The 21,649-nt window shown below is 37.7% G+C and overlaps 1 protein-coding gene across 1 annotated transcript in view; it reads right to left on the bottom strand.

The window, feature by feature from the left end:
* LOC141917603 (E3 ubiquitin-protein ligase UHRF2-like) overlaps positions 1–21,649 on the bottom strand; it is a 76,495-nt gene that overhangs the window by 21,404 nt on the left and 33,442 nt on the right. The window contains exons 4-8 of the mRNA XM_074810943.1: positions 21,422–21,531; positions 16,309–16,495; positions 13,075–13,198; positions 12,620–12,727; positions 8,954–9,058 (exon numbers count right to left, since the gene is read on the bottom strand). Of these exons, the coding sequence (XP_074667044.1) occupies positions 8,954–9,058; positions 12,620–12,727; positions 13,075–13,198; positions 16,309–16,495; positions 21,422–21,531 (634 nt within the window). The remainder of the gene's footprint in view (positions 1–8,953; positions 9,059–12,619; positions 12,728–13,074; positions 13,199–16,308; positions 16,496–21,421; positions 21,532–21,649) is intronic.

The raw sequence follows: 21,649 nt of genomic DNA, 5'->3' as shown, positions 1-21,649 counted from the left end.
AGGCAACTCAGGAGGACTACAGAGATGTTGTGAGGTTATGCAGGGAGAAAATTAGAAGGGCCAAAGCCCAAATAGAACTTAATTTGGCCACTGTGGTAAAAGACAGTAACAAATGTTTCTAGAAATACATTGACAACAAAAGGAGAGCTAAGGAGAATCACCATCCTTTATTGGATGCAGGGGGAAACGTAGTGACAAAGGATGAGGAAAAGGCTGAGGCGCTCGATGCCTTCTTTGCCTCAGTCTTTAATAGTAAGACCAGTTGTTCTCGGGGTACCCAGCCCCCTGAGCTGGAAGACAGAGATGGGGAGCAGAATGAAGCCCCCATAATCCAAGGGGAAATGGTTAGCAACCTGCTACACCACTTAGACATACACAAGTCTATGGGGCCATATGGGATCCACCCAAAGGTACCGAAGGAGCTGGCGCAAGTGCTCACCAAGCCACTTTCCATCATTTATCAGCAGTCCTGGCTAACCGGCAGGGTCCCAGCTGACTGGAGGTTTGTAAATGTGACGCCCATCTACAAGAAGGGCCGGAAGGAGGATCGGCGAACTACAGGCCTGTCAGCCTGACCTCGGTGCTGGGGAAGGTTATGGAGCTGCTCATCTTGAGTGCCATCGCAAGGCACGTACAGGGCAACCAGGTGATCAGGCCCAGTCAGCATGGGTTTGTGAAAGGCAGGTCCTCCTTGACTAGCCTGATCTCCTTCTGTGACAAGATGATCAGCTTAGTGGATGAGGGAAAGGCTGTGGGTGTTGTTTACCTGGACTTTAGTAAAGCCTTTGTCACCGTTTCCCCCAGCATTCTCCTGGAGAAACTGGCTGCTCATGGCTTGGACAGGTGCACTGTTCACTGGATAAAAAAACTGGCTGGATGGCCGGGCCCAAAGAGTTGTGGTGAATGGAGTTAAATCCGGTTGGCGGCCGGTCACAAGTGGTGTCCCCCAGGGCTCGGTTTTGGGGCCAGTTCTGATTAATACCTTTATCAATGATCTGGATGAGGGCATCAAGTGCACCCTCAGTAAGTTTGCAGACGACACCAAGTTGGGTGGGAGCGTTGATCTGCTTGAGGGCAGGAAGGCTCTACAGAGGGATCTGGACAGGCTGGATCGATGGTCCGAGGCCAATTGTATGAGGTGCAAGAAGGCTCAGTGCCGGGTCCTGCACCTGGGTCACAACAACCCCATGCAACGCTACAGGCTTGGAGAAGAGTGACTGGAAAGCTGCCCGGCGGGAAAAGGACCTGGGGGTGTTGGTCGACAGCCGGCTGAATATGAGCCAGCAGTGAGCCTAGGTGGCCAAGAAGGCCAATGCCATCCTGGCTTGTATCAGAAATAGTGTGGCCAGCAGGACTAGGGCAGGGATCGTCCCCCTGTACTTGGTGCTGGTGAGGCCGCACCTTGAATACTGTGTTCAGTTTTGGGCCCCTCACTACAAGAAAGACACTGAGGTGCTGGAGCGTGTCCAAAGAAGGTGAACGAAGCTGGTGAAGGGTCTAGAGCACAAGTCTTATGAGGAGCGGCTGAGGGAACTGGAGAAAAGGAGGCTGAGGGGAGACCTTATTGGGCTCTACAACGACCTGAAAGGACGTTGTAATGAGATGGGTGCCAGTCTCTTTTGCCAAGTAACGAGAGGAAATGGCCTCAAGTTGCGCCAGGGGAGGTTTAGATTGGATATTAGGAAAAATGTCTTCACCGAAAGGGTTGTCAAGCACTGGAACAGGCTGCCCAGGGAAGCGGTTGGGTCACCATCCCTGGAGGTATTTAAAAGACGTGTAGACGTGGTGCTTAGGGACATGGTTTAGTGGTGGACTTGGTAGTGTTAGGTTAACGGTTGGACTCGATGATCTTAAGGGTCCTTTCCAACCTAAATGATTCTGTGATTGTATGATGGTTGTTACAGATCAAATTACCAGAGGATGGCATCTCTTAGCACTTTTCAGTATAACAGTACCCCTTACCTCATTTCTGCTCATCTTCTCAAAAGAACTTTCCTTGCCAAAATATCAGATAAAAAATAATAGTTGCTGGAATAGGAAGAAAACAGGACTGATAAGCAACTTAAATAGAGCCCTCATCATATTAAAGAAGAACAGGGGTGCTTATTTGGAGGAAGGGGGGAAATGGAAAGGACATTGAACCTCTGATGTAAGGTGAAATACGATACACAACTAGCAATCCCTAGAGTAGGGAGAGAGAAAGTGGAAGAATATGGAATTGCTAGCATGGAGAAAGGAAGTGTAGACTGGCAAGAAATGGGGCCACACAGTCATTAGAGTAAGGTAAGTATGGGCATAAATACAGCTTCTGGCACACGAGAGTGATGCTGGCAGAGTAGGAGAGAAGAATGAAAGATGTACAGAACCTACTCCCACAGGAGATAATGCATTTTACATTGGAATATGCCAGGAATATACACACAGCCAACTACTGAGGATCTCCTGATGGGTAGCGACTCATTAAACCATGATTCCTCAATAACTTTAAGTTATGATCCTACCTACGGACAATTCAGGATCTTTCTATCAACTTTTGCAATGTTCAACTGACAGCCTGTATGTGAGAGGTGAGGGTTGAAGGCTTCTTAAATTTCAACAGGATCTTAGGGCAGAGCTCAAGATACTGATACTGCCATAAATTCTGGACTGGACAGACAAAGAAAAGACTGAAAAAGGTGACAATCAGCAAAGGGAATTTGTTAGTGGTATCTGCATTCCAACTGTTTATGAGAGGCCTCAAATCCCTCTTTAGAAACAATGTAATTGTCCAGAAAAAAATGCTGCTAGAACACATTCTTATCTTTCCTTTCTTCCTTCCTCTTACCTTTCCCCCAGTTTTTCCTACCTTAAAAGAGGTCATTTTATCCTATTTTGCTTCTGCTTTCCAAAGCTTGATTTTGCTTCCCTGCACCAAAACTTTCTGTCAGCAGCTAACAAGACTTTTTGGTATTCTCTCTTCTCTTAACGTTTTATGACTTTCTCCCTCTTTCCTTATGTTGTTTCCATAAAATTTGTAAAGTACATCATGTTTTAGATCAAATGAGCTTCTGCTCTGCGTAAATTTTATATTATCTCAGTAGAAGCACTAACCTTGGAGATATTAGAGCTGTGGGTACATTTTTCATAGGAGTGCCTCAACAAGCTACTCAGCCTCAAACAATGACAGACACAAAATAAGATTACATTAAATCACGTTTCTCTGTTGCAGTGTTGTATACCTGGTTTTGAATCTAACAAACAAGTAGCGAAGAATCAAAAAGTAAGACTTTAAATTCCACCAATGTCCTTGAGCATAGTGTTCCTATAGGCTAGGCTCAACTCTGAAGTCATGCAGCACTTCATGAGGATATTAGCTACTACAACTCATGTAAATTTAGGCTACCTGAAGATGGTGGCAAATCTATTTTTTTTGCATTTAATATTTATCTTCTGTAGTATGCTCAGATTTCAACATCTTTAACATCTTCATTAATGATCTGGATAATGAACTGGGAAGAGTGGCTGATACTCCAGAGGGTTGTGCTGCCTTCCAGATGGACCTTGAAGACTGGAGAAATGGGCTGAGAGGACAGCAAAGGGAAGTGCAAAGTCCTGCATGTGGGGAGGAAAAACCTTATGTACCAGTATATGCTGGGGACTGCCCAGCTGGAAAGCAGCTTTGCAGAAAAGGACCTGGGGGTCCTGGTGAACACCAAGTTGAACATGAGCCAGAAATGTGTCCTTGGGTCAAAGAAGGTGTAGTGAACGTGACTGGAACATCTAGGAGTTAGTGATCCACATAACAGTTAATCTGAGTAGGCCCAGCCCTGTGCTGTGCTGTGCTGTGCTGCATGTACAGCAATGGCCTTCAGGCCTGTGTTGTGCTGCACAAATCCCTTGGCCGCAGGATCAACTCAGGCAGCTTCATTGTAACAGAGGAGCCTGCGGGCAGCTCCCACTCGGTACTGGTGATTACGCCACCTGCGTGGCCTTGCCTTCACCTAACAGTGCAGCAAGAAGCTCTCATGAGAACAGTTTTTGTTTTAACAGTAAAAATCATGGAGCTGTTTCCTCATAAGAAAATCCTATAATAGCTTGAATGACCAAAATGGGAGAATCTCTGCTACGGACAGTGTCTGTATGGCGTGCTACACGTGTATGGGAGGTCCATTCGATGCTACACTGCTTGGGGTTGCCAGCATCTAAAGAGACATAAGATTATCTATGCTATTCTCTCTATTATGAAGGGACTGGAGCATCTCTCCTATGAAGAAAGGCTGAGAGAGCTGGGATTGTTCAGCCTAGAGAAGGCTCAGGCAGGATCTTATCAATGTATATAAATACCTGAAGGGAGGGTGCAAAGAAGACGAAACCAGGCTCTCTTCAGTGATGCCCAGTGACAGGACCAGAGGCAATGGGCACAAATGGAAACACAGGACATTTCTTCCGAACATACAGAAAAACTTTTTTACCGTGGGGGTGACTGAGCACTGCAACAGGTTGTCCAGGGAGGTTGTGAAACCTCTCTTTTGGACATATTCAAAAGCCATCTGGACATGGTCCTGGTCAGCCAGCTCTAGGTCACCCTGCTTGAGCAGGGAGGTTGGACCAGATGACCTCCAGAGGTCCCTTTCAACCTCAACCATTCTGTGATTCTATGACCATGATCCTATGGCTTGTTTAGTCTCATATATACACGAAAACCTGTATCTGTCAAGATAGAAAATATTATATGATTAAAGGTTAAGATTTTCTTTAGTATCACAAAACCAAAATAAAAGCCTTTTTTTTTTAAAAAAAAAGAAGCTATTAAATCCAAGACAATGTTTAAATATAGGACTCTTGTTTGAAAGAATAAAATTGGGTTTTTCAGACTGTGAAAGTAACCTTCAACACAATGCAAGTACAGACGAGACACTGAGGGATTTGAAGATCAGGAGACAGGGAGACATTTCACAAAATTATACAAGAAAGATAATTTTTTTGTATTAGCATTTTGTATAAACTGAAAGGTAACAACAATATGGAACAATATGTAAAGGAAGGTGGAGAGGAGGCTATTGCAGAACAGAAAACAATAGTATGCCTAAGAATCTGAAATACTAGTAACAAGAAAGTATGAATTTTAAAAATACCATATAACAAAATAATGTCAAATATGCCCTTAATATCATAGGTGGGAAGAGGAAGCAGATAACAAATCTGAATGAATGGGAAGATGCTTGCTAGCTATTCCCATAGTAGAGAGATCACTCAAAATGTCTCATACTGGAACACTAGTTCCAAACTAATAGGTGCCAAATCAGCATGGCAATTAAGAGATGTTGGAACCATGACATCATCTATAAAAATGGATAGCAAGTGTCAGGTTTTCAGCTCCATAATCAGTTCAGATGACACACTAGACAGAGTCTCAATGGAATGACTGTAATGAGTTTCTGATATTGGATCCGCAGCAATATAAACAGAAATTAGAACATCTCAAAGGACCTGCGCCCTTAGCAACAGAGTTAGCAGGGCATATTTCAAGACATTTATATGTGATACAGCATTTGTACCTAGCACATCAGTAACAGTTCTCACACTGGATCCAGATGATGTAGGTAGCTAGCTAGCATAGATACAGATCATACATACCATTTTGACTAGCAGTTTACCCAGACCTTTGGATATAACAAGTGTTGACTCAAATCTGAAGCTCTTATTGCTACTTCATTTGTATCTAAAATCATTTCAGTGAGCAATTAATCAGTCTTGGCAATGCATCTTTGGCACTGGTAGAACCGATCTAGCATTTTCATTAAGGAATAAATATTAAACAATGGTTCAGAGGTTCTGGATCTTCATCATAAGCTCCAGACAAATCTAGAGATCTAAATATTATTAATGCTGTAACTGTACAATTTCAAGGAAGTAGAACACAACTATACTGTCACCTTGGAACTGATTACCCAAGCACAAGATTGATGTGGATACAGGCTATCCAAAATGGACAGTGGACTGTTTCATAAAGCCATGTATTAATGCCACATTCTAAGCACTAGATTTGATTGACCTGGATTAAACAAAGAATCTAAACAACAAGTATATTAGCTTGGAGTCACATTTGAGACACTAGAACTACCCTATAAAATATATATCTATATATTATATACCCTCAGACTCCTCTGCAAAAGTATGTGAGTGATCACAGCAGATAATATTCTCCAATACATTCTAAACCTCAATGTTAAGAGGCACCATATGATTCTATATGCAAAAGCCACTTAGTGAAGAAACAAACTTTGTTAATCTGAACAACACTGAATGAAAATTAACATCTTAATAACACTACCTCAATCCCACAGAAGTATGGAGCTCAAAATTTATACACAAAGGAAGTAAACATAGTTTTTGACCCCAACTCAAAACCAGTGACAACAACTAGGATATCAATTTTGCGACTCAAGGAAAAAGTAAAATATCTTCAGACACTTAATTTGATGAATAAGTACTTCAAAATCATTTAACCGTGCAGTTTGTGATCATATCTTTCACAGTAGCTCAAAGTAACTAATATCTGGGTTACAAATGTTAATCCATTCTGAAAAAAATTCTTACTTTCAAATTCACAAAATAATTCTTGTTATTTCTCAGCTAATATGCCCATTATAGTTATTAAGTATCAACAACAGGACCACCAGAAGATCTGCAGTTTTAACAAAACCAACACTAAATCTAAGCACTATTGTTAATGCATTTTAAATCAGGTAATGGAAGTAATTCAAGGCCTTGTCACTAAAATCCTAGCATAAGCATTCACAAGAGAGATATTGACATATAAAAATTTTGATGTATGTTAGACTATTTTACATATGAAGCTAAATTTTATTTGGTCTAATGTTCGTTTTGCAAAGTACAACCTTATTCCTTTTCAATTTTGAGGCCAAATTTTGTATTGAGGCAACTTGCTATTACCAAGCATTCCAAACCCTCAGGTGAGCAAAGTCCCTCATAAGTCTATGTTTGCAGGATCATGAGCTTCCAAATGTGAATCATAAAAAAGACAAAATCTGCAAGTCAAACAGTGAATTCTATTTCCTGCAATATATTTTTGAAACTACTCTTACCCCAGTGGTAAACTGTTCATTCAGAACCAGAGAGCATTAAAGACGTCACATGTTGGCAGTAAGTATAAAAAGTTTGAAAGAGATTATAAATATACAGTAAAATGTTCTCCAAAATGTATTTATTTCATAGAGTTATCAAATTATTTAGGTTGGAAAGGACCTCTCATGGTCTCTAAGTCCAACCCTCACTCAAAACAGATCCAGTTAGAGTGAGTTGCTCAGGGCTTTGTCCAGTCAAGGTGTGGATATCTCCAGGGATGGAGATCCCATAATTTCTTTGGGCCCTAGTTCCAGTGTTTGATTACTTGTATGAGGATTGGGTTTTTTTCTTATACCTAACTGGAATATCCCATGTTCCAACTTGTCTCCATTGTCTCTCATCCTTCCACTGCGCACCTCTAAGAGTCTAGCTCTGTTTTCTCTACGTGCTCCCATTACGTAGCTGAAGACAGCAGTAAGATCTTCGTGAGCCTTCTCTTCTTACAGCTGAACAAACTGAGTTCTCTCCATGTTTGTCATGTGTTCCAACCCCCTGATCAGCTTGGTGACCCTCCACTGGACTTGCTCCATTATGTCTATCTTGTATGTCTGAGTCACGGGCATTTTTTTGTCCTGACCTCACTAAAATTAAAATGTAACTTTAGAGGTATAATGACTCCAAAAGAGGAGGCATCTATCTTTTTTAACTTGACAACAGTAAAAGCAATAACCAGGGCAGAACTTGAAGTATATCACTTGTACATCACTTGATATATCGGAGGGTTGTGCTGCCATTCAGAGGGTTCTCAACAGACTTGAGAAATGGGATGAGAGGTAGCTCATGCAGTTCAACAAAAGGAAATGTCAAGTCTTGCACCTGGAGAAAAATAACCCCAGGCACCAGTACACACTGGGGGCCCACCAGCTGGAAAGCAGCTTGGCAGGAAAGGCCCTGGGGGTCCTGGTATACACCAAGTTGAACATGAGCCAGCAACGTGCCCTTGCCGCAAGAAAGGCTAACAATATCCTGGGCTGCATAGTGTTGCTAGCAGATGGAGGGAGGTGATCCTTCCCCTCTACTCAGCAATGGTGAGGCTACACCTGGAGCCCTGTGTCCAGTTCCGGGCTCCCGAGTACGAGAGACATAACTGGAGGGAGTCCAAGAAAGGGCCACTAAGATGATTAAGGGACTGGAGCACCTCACATATGAGGAAAGGCTGAAAGAGCTGGGACTGTTTAGCCTAGGGAAGAGAAGGCTCAGGGGGGGATCTCATCAATGTGTGCAAATATCTGAAGGGAGGGTGCAGAGAGGATGAGCCAGGCTCTTTTCAGTGGTGCCCAGTGACAGGACAAGAGGCAATGGGCACAAGCTGAAACACAGGAGGTTCCATCTGAACATAAGGAAACACCTTTCACTGTGACGGTGGTTGAAAACTGGAACAGGCTGCCCAGAGAGACTATGGAGTTTCATTACATAGATATATTCAAAAGCTGACTGGACACAGTCCTGCTCTGCTTGAGCAGGGATGTTGGACTAGACCCTCTCAAGAGGTCCCTTCCAACCTCAGTGATTCTGTTATTCTGTGACTTGTAAAACATAAGTTTTTAAATGATAATAAATTCAGACTATATAAGCACATTGAAACTTGACTTCCATAAACATTCTAAAATTTACTGTAATATGAGACTAAGGATATTCTTTAAGAAAAATTTATTTTGAAATTTATTCTAAAAATAGTAACACATAGCAAATTAGATATTGAGTAGTAGTAATTTCTGCATACTCACATTTTTGTAAGTACCAATTTTAGGATCAGCAACAGACACCACTTTTCATCTTTATAAACTTTAAAATAACATATTAGTGATTTGACTAAATGACATACCACTTCATCTTCAAATCCTCCAGCTAGTACAAGTGAATAAGCTCCATCGTTACTGCGTCCATGAATTCCACCAACATGGGGTCTATGAACACCTGCTTCACTCACCTTGAGTATTAAAAAAAGAACAAAGTTAAAAATAATTTTTCAAAACAACTGGCTTTCTGCAATATTTTTTCTGCTTAAAAATTATTTCCATAAGTATGTCTGTGTAACAGGATTGCCATTAAAGGAAGTAATTTTATGAATTTTTTAAGGAAAAAAAAGTCACAAAAGAAATGACATCCAATGAAAAGAAAGGACAATATAGAACAGTGCTGACACAAAGATGAATAGGCACACTTTGCCCCTTAGGAAAAATCTTCACAATTCTTGCCATAAGTGACATTTAAGACCAGATTCATGGTTGCTTAGACCAACTCAAAGAAGATACAGATTATCTTTCTAATTCAGTAGTATTTTAAATGTGTGTAAATAATTATGCAAGAAAGATCACAGTGAGTCAATTTTTTTGGGGTGAAAATTATGTCAAGTATTGTTAAAAGTTAACCAGCTCAGGAAAATTCAATCACATTTACAGCCTTCCTTCATCTATGAACATTTTCTCCTTTTCCAGCTCTGCCCAACTCCTGTACTTCCCCCCACACATGCAATTTTATAAGAATTTGCATTCTTTGCTATTGACATAAGAATATAAGTCATCAAACTGCATCAAACCAGAGTTCCAGCTAGCCAAATATCCTTTCTCTGACAACAAATAAAAACAGATAGCTGGTCAGTGTGAAAACTGACTATGCAAGTGCACAATGATATTTACGTGTAATTTTCTCAGTTTCCAGTTATGTGTGGCTTAGATTTCCTGAGCCAAAGGCATAATCTGCATTTCATGGAAGAAAAGTCAACCAATGGTTATTAATTTAACTACTTGAGTTCTGAACTCTTGCACACTCTTAGCTTTCACAATATCCTACAGGAAAGAGTTCACAGTATTGCTGCATATTGCATGAATTAGTACTGCTTACATTCATTCTTAATCTAGCACCTGATAATTTAATTTGATGCCCCCTCCTTTTGCATCAAAAAAGAACATACAGTCATTCCCTATTCACCTTCTTCAATTTTAATAGACCTCTGTAGCATACCATCTTTCATACAATTTTTATATGAAAGCCATTCCATACCCTTAACCATCCTTGTTCTTCATAATTATATTGTTTTTCCTCTTCCTTTCTCAATAATTCCTAACACTTGATTTACGTTTCTGACCACTACTGACCACAAAGATGACATATTTAAAAAAATACCTATTACAAGTTCTCTTTCCTAAATTATAATAATTAGCTGAAAGCCCTTTATCAGCTATGAAAAGTTGTTATTTTTTTTTCTCCCTCATCTTTACTATCCATGACAACCTAGCATTGTCACTTAACTGTCAGTTATTTGTCAACTTTTCCAGACCATTTATGAGCATGTTGAACAGCACAGGCCTCACTACCACTCTGTTCTCTCCCATTCCATTAAACGTCATTTCATTAATTCCTCTCTCCCTTCTTTCATTTTCATGAGGTATCCAGAATTTGACTTTCTGCCCTTTGGATGCTGTATCCAGAAACAGTTCTAAGTCAATTTCCTTCTAGGAAAAAGAGAGTTGTAAGCCTTTGAACTACATGACCATGCATAATATATAATACATTACATTTAAATATTCTTAAGAAGCTTGTTGCATGAAAAAAGGAAGAAAACCATGATACAGCATTTACAGCATTTTCCTTCTAAATTCTCATAAATTTGCTAAGAACCCATTTTCATACAGTCGAATCAGAAATAAAAGTGTAACTTTTTACATGGAAAAATGTTGATCTTTTTTAAAAGTATGTAGTTAATATGTAGCCATTATTAAATAATTATGTACAAATGAACTCTTCTAATATCTACACCCTACGTTATAAGTCTTATCTGCTTAATTTTCTGAGAAAAACAAAGCTCTTATATTCCTGTTTGCAATCATCACTTGAAAGCTCTGGGATCTATTTGATCTATTCCACCAATGGAATCATTAAAGAGATGGAATTCTAACTTTTATTCCTACTGATACTGGCTGATCCAGTAACAGAGATCGTGAGTTTGCAGAACTGATTTTTAAAACTTCCCCTATCTAAGAGAATATAATGTACCTGGAAACTAATTTAAAGATTAATGATTACAGAAGTACTTTTTCAGAATATAAATATATTTTGAAGTATTTATTTTAGCTTGCTTCACAGAAAAGTTCTTCAAATATGGCAGGGATAAATCAAAATATCACAAAAACCATAAGAATAGACATTATTTTTCTCAAACGAGTAGTTGTGTGTAAAATCAATCAATAATTGACACTAACACTGCAATTTTATATTAGAGAATTAATTTGCTTTGCTATTCTCTAATATCTGTATTGATAGTAGCGCTCACATTAGCACCAAAGTCAGACAAGATTCAAGGAACTTGATTAGTGTTCAGCTGTTTCACTGTGAAGTCTATTAAGGGGAGAAACTGAAAACTGTTGCTGAGGGTAAAACCTCTGCTGTTGACCATTTTAGCCTGGGGACCTGCATGTCATACCAAACCCAAAATTATTCAGACACCCATTTTCCATAAGAAAACCACTTTTTTTTTTTTTTATAAGTACTCTCTCTGGAGTCAATGGGTAGGATGAAGACTTCAGAAAACACATTAGAAGAGGCTTTTAGTTCTTACCATGTCCCTCTTCCCTGAGGGGAAGAAAAAGTCTCTGGCTATTCCTCTGGCTAGAGTGGGAATACTCCTGAAATATGTTCTTCTCCACACTGCTCATTCCTGCCCCCTTTGTGCTGACCTTCCCCCACAAAGGATTGTTTTTCTTCCAGATTTGTGACAGAAAACGGAAGGGATAGTGCGAGAAGTGGACACGGCCAGGCAGACTACTTCTTTCGGTAGTCAATATTGGCTTGTATTAGTTTAAAACATTCATCAGCCTGAAGGAAGGTGCTGATGCCAGTTGTGTATGACCCAAAAGGAACAGGTAATCAATTTATAGTGATGCAATCAGAGGTGGCTCTTACCTTGGGGACAGTGGGTTCCACCCCCACCAGAACTTTAGAACCCTCAGTAAAATCTTATTTCTTTCCTGTGCTAAGTATGGATAGCATGCACACTAGCACCAAGCCTGGCACCACAACACATTCGAAGAGAAGTATGCACTGAAACAGGAGCTATATTGCACCTGCACGGTAGCCCTCGGTGGGAATCCTGACCAGCTAATAAGCGTTAAGAGGCACCACTGGATTCTATAATCTATGCCCATAAGTGGGATGGATTAGTTCATGTTCCATAGCAGTAGACTTCAGAAAATATTCAACTTCCTCCAATTATTTCAGTTGGGAATTTAACATGTGAGATATAAGTCCATCCTAATTATAGCAGGTTCCCCTTTAAAAATAGTAAGTACTATTTTTACAATTGCAATTAAGTTGTATTTTCAAATCAGTATACTTCAAATTCCACTATAGTTGGCAGTATTTTGAATATTAGAATTAAAATACACTGTCTATATTTATTCTTAGTGAACATGACAATTACCAATCCAAAAATCATTTTTGTGCCCAAACTGTACCTATTATTCAGATTTCAATTACAAATCTAAAAACATACCTGAACTCTGAATTTCCAGGTTGTCCCAACAGGGACACCAGGTATTGGACCATAGTGATTAGAAGGGACAATAGTGCATTCCTTAGTGCGACCAACACAAGCCATGCCCTAAAAAACACGTCAGAGAGAATGAATTTTATCATATTTAAAATAATTTATAAAAGCTGATGCAGATATCAAGACATCCAACCATTATAGTAAACACTTCAAAATATATTAATATAAAAATTGTCAACGGCAGTTTGAATTAATTCATTAATTTTCTTTATTTACCTCTAGTCATCTTAATAATTCTTCAGATGTTTTAACCTTCAGTAAACAATGTACAGGATTCAACATTGCTTTACAGTCTGTTCAATCCTGTACTGAATTTTGTGTAATGCATATATAAATGTAGTTAAAGATGTAACACATACATGAATGGTGAGCTTTTTTAAAATTAAAATACGCTCTACCTTGCCCCAGTCTCTCTGGCTTTCAGTACTGGCAGATGGCATCTTTGCTTTCTTTTTACTCTGTTTGAGTTTTTCTCCAGCCTTTACAACTTCATTAGAATCATTTTTGCATGACGGACAATACCTAAAATAAAAGTTTCAGTAAATTCTTTATTGCTTAATAATAATGGCAATACATTTCTTCTAAGCAAAATAGTGTCAAATTTGTTCATCCTGACTAAATATTTTGAAGGTAGCAAATAAATGACAGTTTTTAAAAGCTGAGGACTCGGGTAGAAAAAATAAACTCAACCAATACTGTCCACTTCCAAAACAAGACTTCTTTTTTTTTTTTTTTAAAGTAGGGTGGTAGAGGCAAAACATTTCACTCTTCTTTTCTCATGCAATATACAAGAGGTCCCCACGTTTCCTGTATTCCCTCATCATTTTCTCTTCCTTTCCTTGCTTGTTCAGATCCCATAGGGGAGAGGAGAAATGAGATTAGAGTATACTGATGACTAATGCTCATGGTTAATTTCCACATCCTGCCTACTCATCACTTGCTTTTACTGCACCAAATCTCACTTCAGACAGCTGGATGTGGAACAGCCCTAGGGTACCACAAAACATGCATACATGTAGACATGCACCCTTATCCTACCCCACCAGGTGTGTGACAGTACTCAACAAATGGGAAGAGTATTAAACTCCTTTTCCATATATTTGTTTGCCTCAATATGGCATTGGAACTCATTCCAGCCACCATAAAACCATTACGGTAGAAAAAGGATAGGAAATTATAGGAAACAGTGGCTAAGGCAAAGGGAGGAAGGGAGCACACAGATCTTTTTATTGCTTCTAACAGCACTTTTTTCCCACTCCAGGAGTGCCAAGGCAAAGGCAACTGCCATTGCTTCTGGCTTCCATGGGCTGAGTTTGGTCCAAAAGTCACTAGTGGAAGAAGTCTGATCTATAATAATAACAACAGTATATTTAGATTATTCCTACTATCAATGACTGACTTTTACTATATACCTTTCATCTTTGAGTATGAACAGAAGAACTAGTTAACATAGGGCAACAAGTCACTGTGTACAGATATTTCACAAGAATTGCCTGTGTACATGCTCTAAACCCTCTAAGAAGATGGGAGCTACCTCAAATCATGTTTTTATTTGCAACCTAGAATTCATGCAGATACTTATTGCGGAACACAGTCACAATTCACAATTCAGTTTAATACTTGGGGTCTCGGTACTCTTAAAGCAGCTTATTACACCAAACCCAAGAAATAATGTAAAAGTATTCTAAATTTCTAAAAATTGAAAAATATAGACTAAACCAATAATTCTCAAATCATACCTGTTCAATTTAAAGGTAAAGAAGAAATTTTCCGTAATTTTCTGATAGGCAAACTCCACCTGGACTTTGACATTCAGGCTATGTTCTTTCCTGTTCGAACACGTTTTGAGGGTGGTTCTTTTTTAAAAAACTAAAATTGGAGCATGTGTATTTTCTTTTTTGTAACCTTGTGATTAATATTGGAACATAAAATTACTTTGTGCTGCTGGAGTACTGGTATAGAGTCTTTTAGGAGTAAGGGGACCTGAAGAAGAATGGATGCACTGTCAGAGGACAGACCCTAAATAATATTCCCTTTAATATTCTGGATGACTCTAGTCAAAAAACTTCTCAGCTGTTATACCCAAAGGTCAAGCACAGTCACAAAAGAACACTGTTTAAGGACTGTGACCAACTCTGAAATGCTATAGCAGATAACGCTTTCCAACACATGATTTGGAAGCACAAAGATCTTCAGCTCACTTTCATAAGCAATTAGTAGGAAGTGAATGGATGTTGGGGCAGATTAGTCTTCTGTGCACAAAAGTAGAAAACCTGGGGATAGCTGGGATTCACATGCTGCCCAACAAAGACTGATGAATAAAGATTACATGTACCTGTGTACACAATCATTTTGCATATACAAGAAATGGGAAGCACACAGACAATGATTGCTATATTTTGTCCCAATAACTCATGCATATTTGCAATATGTATTGAAAATATTTTCTAGAGAGTGTTCAAATTCAGCAGTTTCTCCAAACAGAGCAAATATGAGTAAAATTCTTTTCAGTTCAGGATATTCAAAAGGAAATGTCTATTTCCTTTTAAATCAGCAGAAGCATCTCAGTGTGCACATATACACAATGAAAAAAACCCTCACCAAATATCAAAATAGAAGTTGCACATAGGTACAAATATAACTGGAGTCTGGGGAAACTGAAATATATTAGCCCAGGAAAAAAGGTAGAGAATTAGACACTGAACTATAAATAAATTTACTCAATATGAGGCAGCTGATGTAATATAGTACACTAAGTTATTTACTTCCATAGAATGTTAAAACTTCTAAAGTACTTAAAATATTTTATTTGAAGTGGGTAGGTAGTTCTACTAAAATCTATCACAAAGTGCAGGTCAAAGTTTTTCTTTAAAACATGTCCATAGACATCTGTTGATGTATTCATAATGGAAAACCTAAGTCACTTATAAGTCACTTATAAAAGATTAGCATTTAATATATTTTACAAGCAGGTTATAAGTACAAATGGTATGAGTTGCACATAACAGATACAGGTGAGATGTGGCATGGAGCTCAAGATGATAAGCTTCAATGGGCTGATGCTGGCTCCATGCAGAGTCAGCTCAGAATGGAGTAAGCTGAATCCACCAAGGCCTACTAGTTTGGCTTTCTTGCTGGTGGTGCTAGAGTTACTGGAACTGGGGAGGAGTAATGTAGTGGTTTTCTCACAGCCGAAAAAAAGAACGAGGCAGCTATAGCATAAGGGAAGGGCAAGGAGGCAGCAGCAAGGGCTGAGATTGAGGGGAAAGAAAAGGATTAAAGGAGAAACAACAGTGAAGCCTGAATAAAATAAAGAAAAGGTTGAGGAAGCACCACTGTAGGTGGTGCTAATTAAGTCTAATAACATCAGTTAATGTCACAGAGGTCATAAACTGAACAAGCTAATTTCTGAAATTCTGTAATGATCAATAATGCTCAATACCAATAGTTTATGAATTATATTTATAAATAGAATCTTAACATAAAATGTAAATATGTTTACATACAGTGCAAGGATGAAAAACATACCAGAAATATAAAAGCTCTTCAGTAATTCCTCTAGTTGCAAATAACAAAGAGGTACCTTGTGTAGAATGGGAATATACATAAGTAAATCATCCTTGTATATTTACCAATCCTCATCTTCTGGTATCTTGCTTAAGGGAGGGTTCAGGCAGTATATATGATAAGCCATATTGCATTCATCACAAAGGAGTTGCATGTGAGCATCCTGTTTTCCACCACACAAGTAACAGGAGCAAAAGTGACATTCCTTATCTGGGTCAGCCCTGCAGTGCTTGCATTCAGGGCCACTCTTTCCTATCAAAAAAGATAAAAAGCCATAGGTCTTAGAAAACTGATTTCGGATTTATAAATACAACATAATGGCAGAAGAATATATATATATGTGTGCCCACGTGAACATGCCATGGATGTAGTAGCTTTGCTATTGCAATGAAGTCTGGGTTTAAAAAGATCAAGCCAACAGGAACAGTTTATACCTATATAACACGTATGTATTACTACATGACAAAGCAGCTACTGTCAATATCAACTTGTGTTCTTCAGCCTAACATTTATGAAAGGGTCACTGTCATTTTACAGGTTAGGTTGCAACCGAGCCTGTTGCTCTGCTACCCTGGCCATCAGGGGATGGGGGCATGGGGGATGTAAAAAAGAAAGAAAATAGCTCTAGACACTCAAACAGTGGCAACATAAGCCACTGGCAGCTTGACTGCACTGAGATCATTATAATAACTGACTAATTTTATGAACACTTAGCACTTATTAATGTGAACAGACTCATTTTGATGGACTAGGTCATGAGAAGATATTATTCTGCAAGTTGCCTTGGCAGGACTGTCTGTAGAAGGACTTGAACAGAACTGTGAAATTACAGTCCTTTATAGTGTTGCGATGAAAAAAAATTCTAATTTCATCAATTCAAGATAATTTTTATTTAAATCTGAAAAAATAGACAAGTTTCATCTTTATTCTTAGTAATAAATCATTTTTTCCTCTTAATTCAAACAGCCAAATGAAAGAAGACGTTTAATTATGTTGGTTTACTGAAACTTAAGCACTTGGATCAGCCTACATTAGTGTTGTAAAATGACCGGAATACTGCTTTTATGCATTACTACACCAATAGGACTCAATTCTTTACACATAGGAGCACTGTCCCTATTTGAAAATGGTGCTTTTATAATGAGGCATTTGACTCTCGGGACTAATGGAATTTCTTCTGCTGCGTGTACAAGCAACAATGAAAGTGACCAATCAGCAGCTTCTCTGATTCCTCACCACCACTACTCCGCCTGTAACACTCTCTTCCTACAGATCAGATCTTGGCGCATTCTTCAGCAGGAGTTTTCTTAAATGTAGATATTAATAAATTCTAAATGGATAGCTTAAGACCTACGAAGAACAAATTACAACTCAGAAAATCTCCATCCCTCTCAAATATTAATATCCAGATGGATATAAGAATTATTAATCAAGGACAACAGATGATCCCAGATCACCAATTCTCATACAGTTTCTTTTTACAGAAATGGAATCAATGCTACCCTTCTGTTTGTGTTCATTTGGGAATTTGGACCAACGTATCCTTCATATAGTAACAGCATAGGTACTGGTTCCTCAGCTAAGGTAAGAAATACCTTTATAGAAAAAGGAGAACATTTAATAGTCTTATATTAGACACAAAGGAGAGAGTAGGTAAATTGAATGCATGTACCAGGATTCACTATTACAGAAAGTGTCTGAAACAAGTATAAGTTTAGAAGGAAGAGAAGACTTAAGAGCACTTGACCACAGCTCAAAGAACTATAGCATTAAAGGAAAACAATTTTGGAGTGAGTATTTCTGTGTGAAAACCATCAAGAAAGACTACGGAAGTGAATCTGACAAACTAATCTATGATCATGCGATACAGAATATAATAATAACAACAACTTAACTAAGTAATGCGATGACCAGAGCACTTCCAGACGGCTGAAGGAACATTTTTCTTACTTCAGTGAATAAATGGGCCTTGAATCAGAGGACAAGGAGGAACTGGAATGATTGTTTGAGAGTTTGGGTTGGAAGCAGGAAGCTAGAGCAGTGGTCTCCAAATTTTTTTGTTTGTGCACCCCATTAGTAAAACACTTTTGAGCATGCACCCTCAATATATGTATATTTATTTATAAATTATATACATGTACTACTCTACCAATATATTATGTACATTATAAAACATACACAAAACCAGAAATTAAAAAAGGATGAGATAAAGCTGAAATAAACAGTATTTTAAATTAAATTTAATTTAATCTTATTTTATTTTTTAACAGGACAAAAATTATTTAATTCCTGCACCCCAATGGATTGTCTTGCACACCCCCTGGGGTCCATGTACTCCACTTTGGCGTCCACTGAGAACCAAGACACCTTTGATAATAATGGACAAATAAGTAGTATGAGTCAAAGTTTAAATAAGCTTCTCTCTCTTTTCCCCATATTGCATTTTCTTCAACTATCCTATGAAGTTTACAGCTTGATCTTCTGGTTTTCTGGAACTACTGCAATATTTAATTATATCGTTCACTTCGATAAACAGAACTGTTTTCTGATGCTCCCAAGTAGCTCTAGACTGTCAGAAATGCTATAAATTAAGAATAGCCTTTTCTTACTTTTAAAAGAAGAAGTAATAATATATCTTGAGGCCTACCAGATAACATTTGGCTACTGTTACTACTATTACTTTAGGACAAAGGTAAAAGGATACAATAAAAAGTTTAAGATAGATGAGAAAAACAAAATATATAGCCATTTTTATTATGGATAACAATCAATTTGCAAGAGTTTCCTCATGTCCTCTAACAGAGGAACCTCAAAGCAAACTCAGTGAGAGGAAGGGGAAGGACTGGGCCAGAAAACATCCTTTTCCCATTTCTATTTTAAACCAGTTTAATAACTCAAATTGCATCGATTTATTTGCATTGTTGTTCGGATAGAGATGAGCCTGTTCACCCCTACCACCACTGTAAAATTTAGTTGCATAGGTTCTTTCATATTCCCTCCTTTTGTAGGAAAAATCTTATCTAATGTTTGTAGTACAAGTTTAGATTCTGATGGAAGTTAAAGTAACATGTTGATGAATAGTTCTGTTTTGTATAAAAACATCTAAAATGCGTTCTAGAGCTCTTAATTTCAGCACATTCTATGACTCTGCTCCATAACAAACTCATGGAGCATTTCAGGCCAATTCATTCTCTTTGAATTCTAGCTACTGTTATTAAATACCAGTCTACTGTTTTTCTTAGCATACAAATAAACTAAATGAGCTGGTATGTATTTAGATGGCTAATTTTTAAATGTAGAGTAGGACTAGGGAGGCAAATGCAGAGGAGCAATAAAGAAATCAGTTGAGCCATAAGCAATAAGAAAACTATAGTGCATTGTGCTTCACAGAACAAATCCAGGACACCTTACAAAAAAAAGATCAGAATAACAGCAGGAGAAAATGAAGTAAACTGTGGTGAGGAAGTTGGACTTTGGGGGAAAAAAAGTAGATGAAGACAAAGGAATAAAGTTACATATCCAGCAGTAAATTAACAATTGAATCTTTGAGGTTAAAATGCAAGTTAATTTTGTTGTGTTATACTTAATTATGATGGTTTGTAAAAAATAATCTTGAAAGAAATGAAAAGGGGGTCAAGAATTGCATAAAAACCATATAGGTGCAGGTTTATACAAAGATAGCAATTATGTGAGAGGTTTGAGAACAGGCTACAAATAAGATGTGACACTAGCAACTGAAAATGACTAGTAACTGAAAACTTGATTATTATACAATAAAACAGGGAGGCAGTGCAGGAAAATATAGAATGTAAAATAAATAAGGCCTGAAGACTAATCCATGAGCTAAAGTTAGTGATAAAGTAATCATTTACATAAAACAGAACTTTAAACTTAATTCCACTGCACTATAGGGGTGTATGTAATTAAATATAGCATGACAAATTTACATACCCTCCAAAATCAGTTTTACAAACTAGAAATATGCACGCTATATATATATATATATAAAAATTAGGTACATAAATGCAAAGCAGATATAACTTGGCTTTACACTATCTCTAAATTAAACAATTTCTCAAACCATCGGTTTATCACAAAAATATTATTTTTAAATGCTGAGAATCATCCTTAAAGTGACTAAAAGAACATAAATGGAATGGATGGTTAGTTTTCATCGACTAATCTGAGAAAAATAAATAATAAACAATGAAAAAAAATTGCTTAAAATGCCTTCATATATTGAAAATTACATTTCTACTTTTATGAATACATTTACAAATGGAATTTGCTTTTTTAAAAAACACTGATTTTTAATGACATCATTTCTTTAATAGTACACTGCAAATAAAGTCTTGTGTATTAATGACACCTACATACAATGACACAAATATTTGCCTTAGATAATAAATGAAAACTAAACTGTGATAAATTTACTTCTTTTAAAATTCAGTAATATCTATCAATAATGCCACAGATCAACCTCTCAGTGTTCCCGTTGTAAACACTGTCTTATAACTCCTGTTCTTTATCATTCACATATTTTTAAACTTAGGATACAATGTTACACTGCTTTTTAGAGAACTGCCCTTTGGGGGGGGGGGGGGGGCAGGGAGGATGCATGGTGTATTTAGTGTTCAGAAGGACATAAGTGGTCAAATAATAATCTAAAATCAAATACATCTGTTTTTTTCATAGTTCTAGCAAGCTCAACACTTTCTTGCTCTACACAGCTATTGATTCTTCATTCTTAGATAATGCCAGGGTTAAAGATAGCAGTATTGACTCTTTCAGTCTTTTGCATCTGTTAAGAACTCAAATGAGATGTCAGTTATGACAAGTAAGTTTTGTGATTCGGATACCTGCCTAGGAACTTATCTCAGACTATGAACTCACTCCATACAGTTCATCTAAAATATCAGCCATTTACCTGCTTAGGAGATTATATTCATAGCACTAATGTGTTGATAAATTACATCAAAAATTTATTCTCAATATGCCATGTAATAAAGTTACATTATAGTAAAAAATTTTCAAACCAAAAATCTGTGTAATAACAATTCTTTCATTACACACAAAGGAAACCTTAATTAAATTAATTCTGTGCTCTGATCCCTTAATTTTTTTAATGCCATTCAAATATTTAGCTAACGGCCTTAATTGTACAATAAAAAAGCATACTTTTGAAATCTCCATCTCCAAATGTCAGTGGATAAGCTCCTGGCTTTTCAATCTTGTACATTTCCTCTATAAAAAGGATTCTGCAGTCATTTATTGCATCTTCTGGGCCTCTGAAAAATAAAAATATAATAAAGTACATTGAACTCTGTTTCTCAGTCTTAGCCTCTATAATTGGCAAACCCTAAGCAAAGTAATATAGTTAACTGGCATCTGTTTTATCAATGATAA

Source organism: Strix aluco, chromosome W, assembly GCF_031877795.1.
Source record: "Strix aluco isolate bStrAlu1 chromosome W, bStrAlu1.hap1, whole genome shotgun sequence".
NCBI lineage: Eukaryota > Metazoa > Chordata > Aves > Strigiformes > Strigidae > Strix > Strix aluco.
This window is presented reverse-complemented; position numbering and strand designations above follow the sequence as displayed.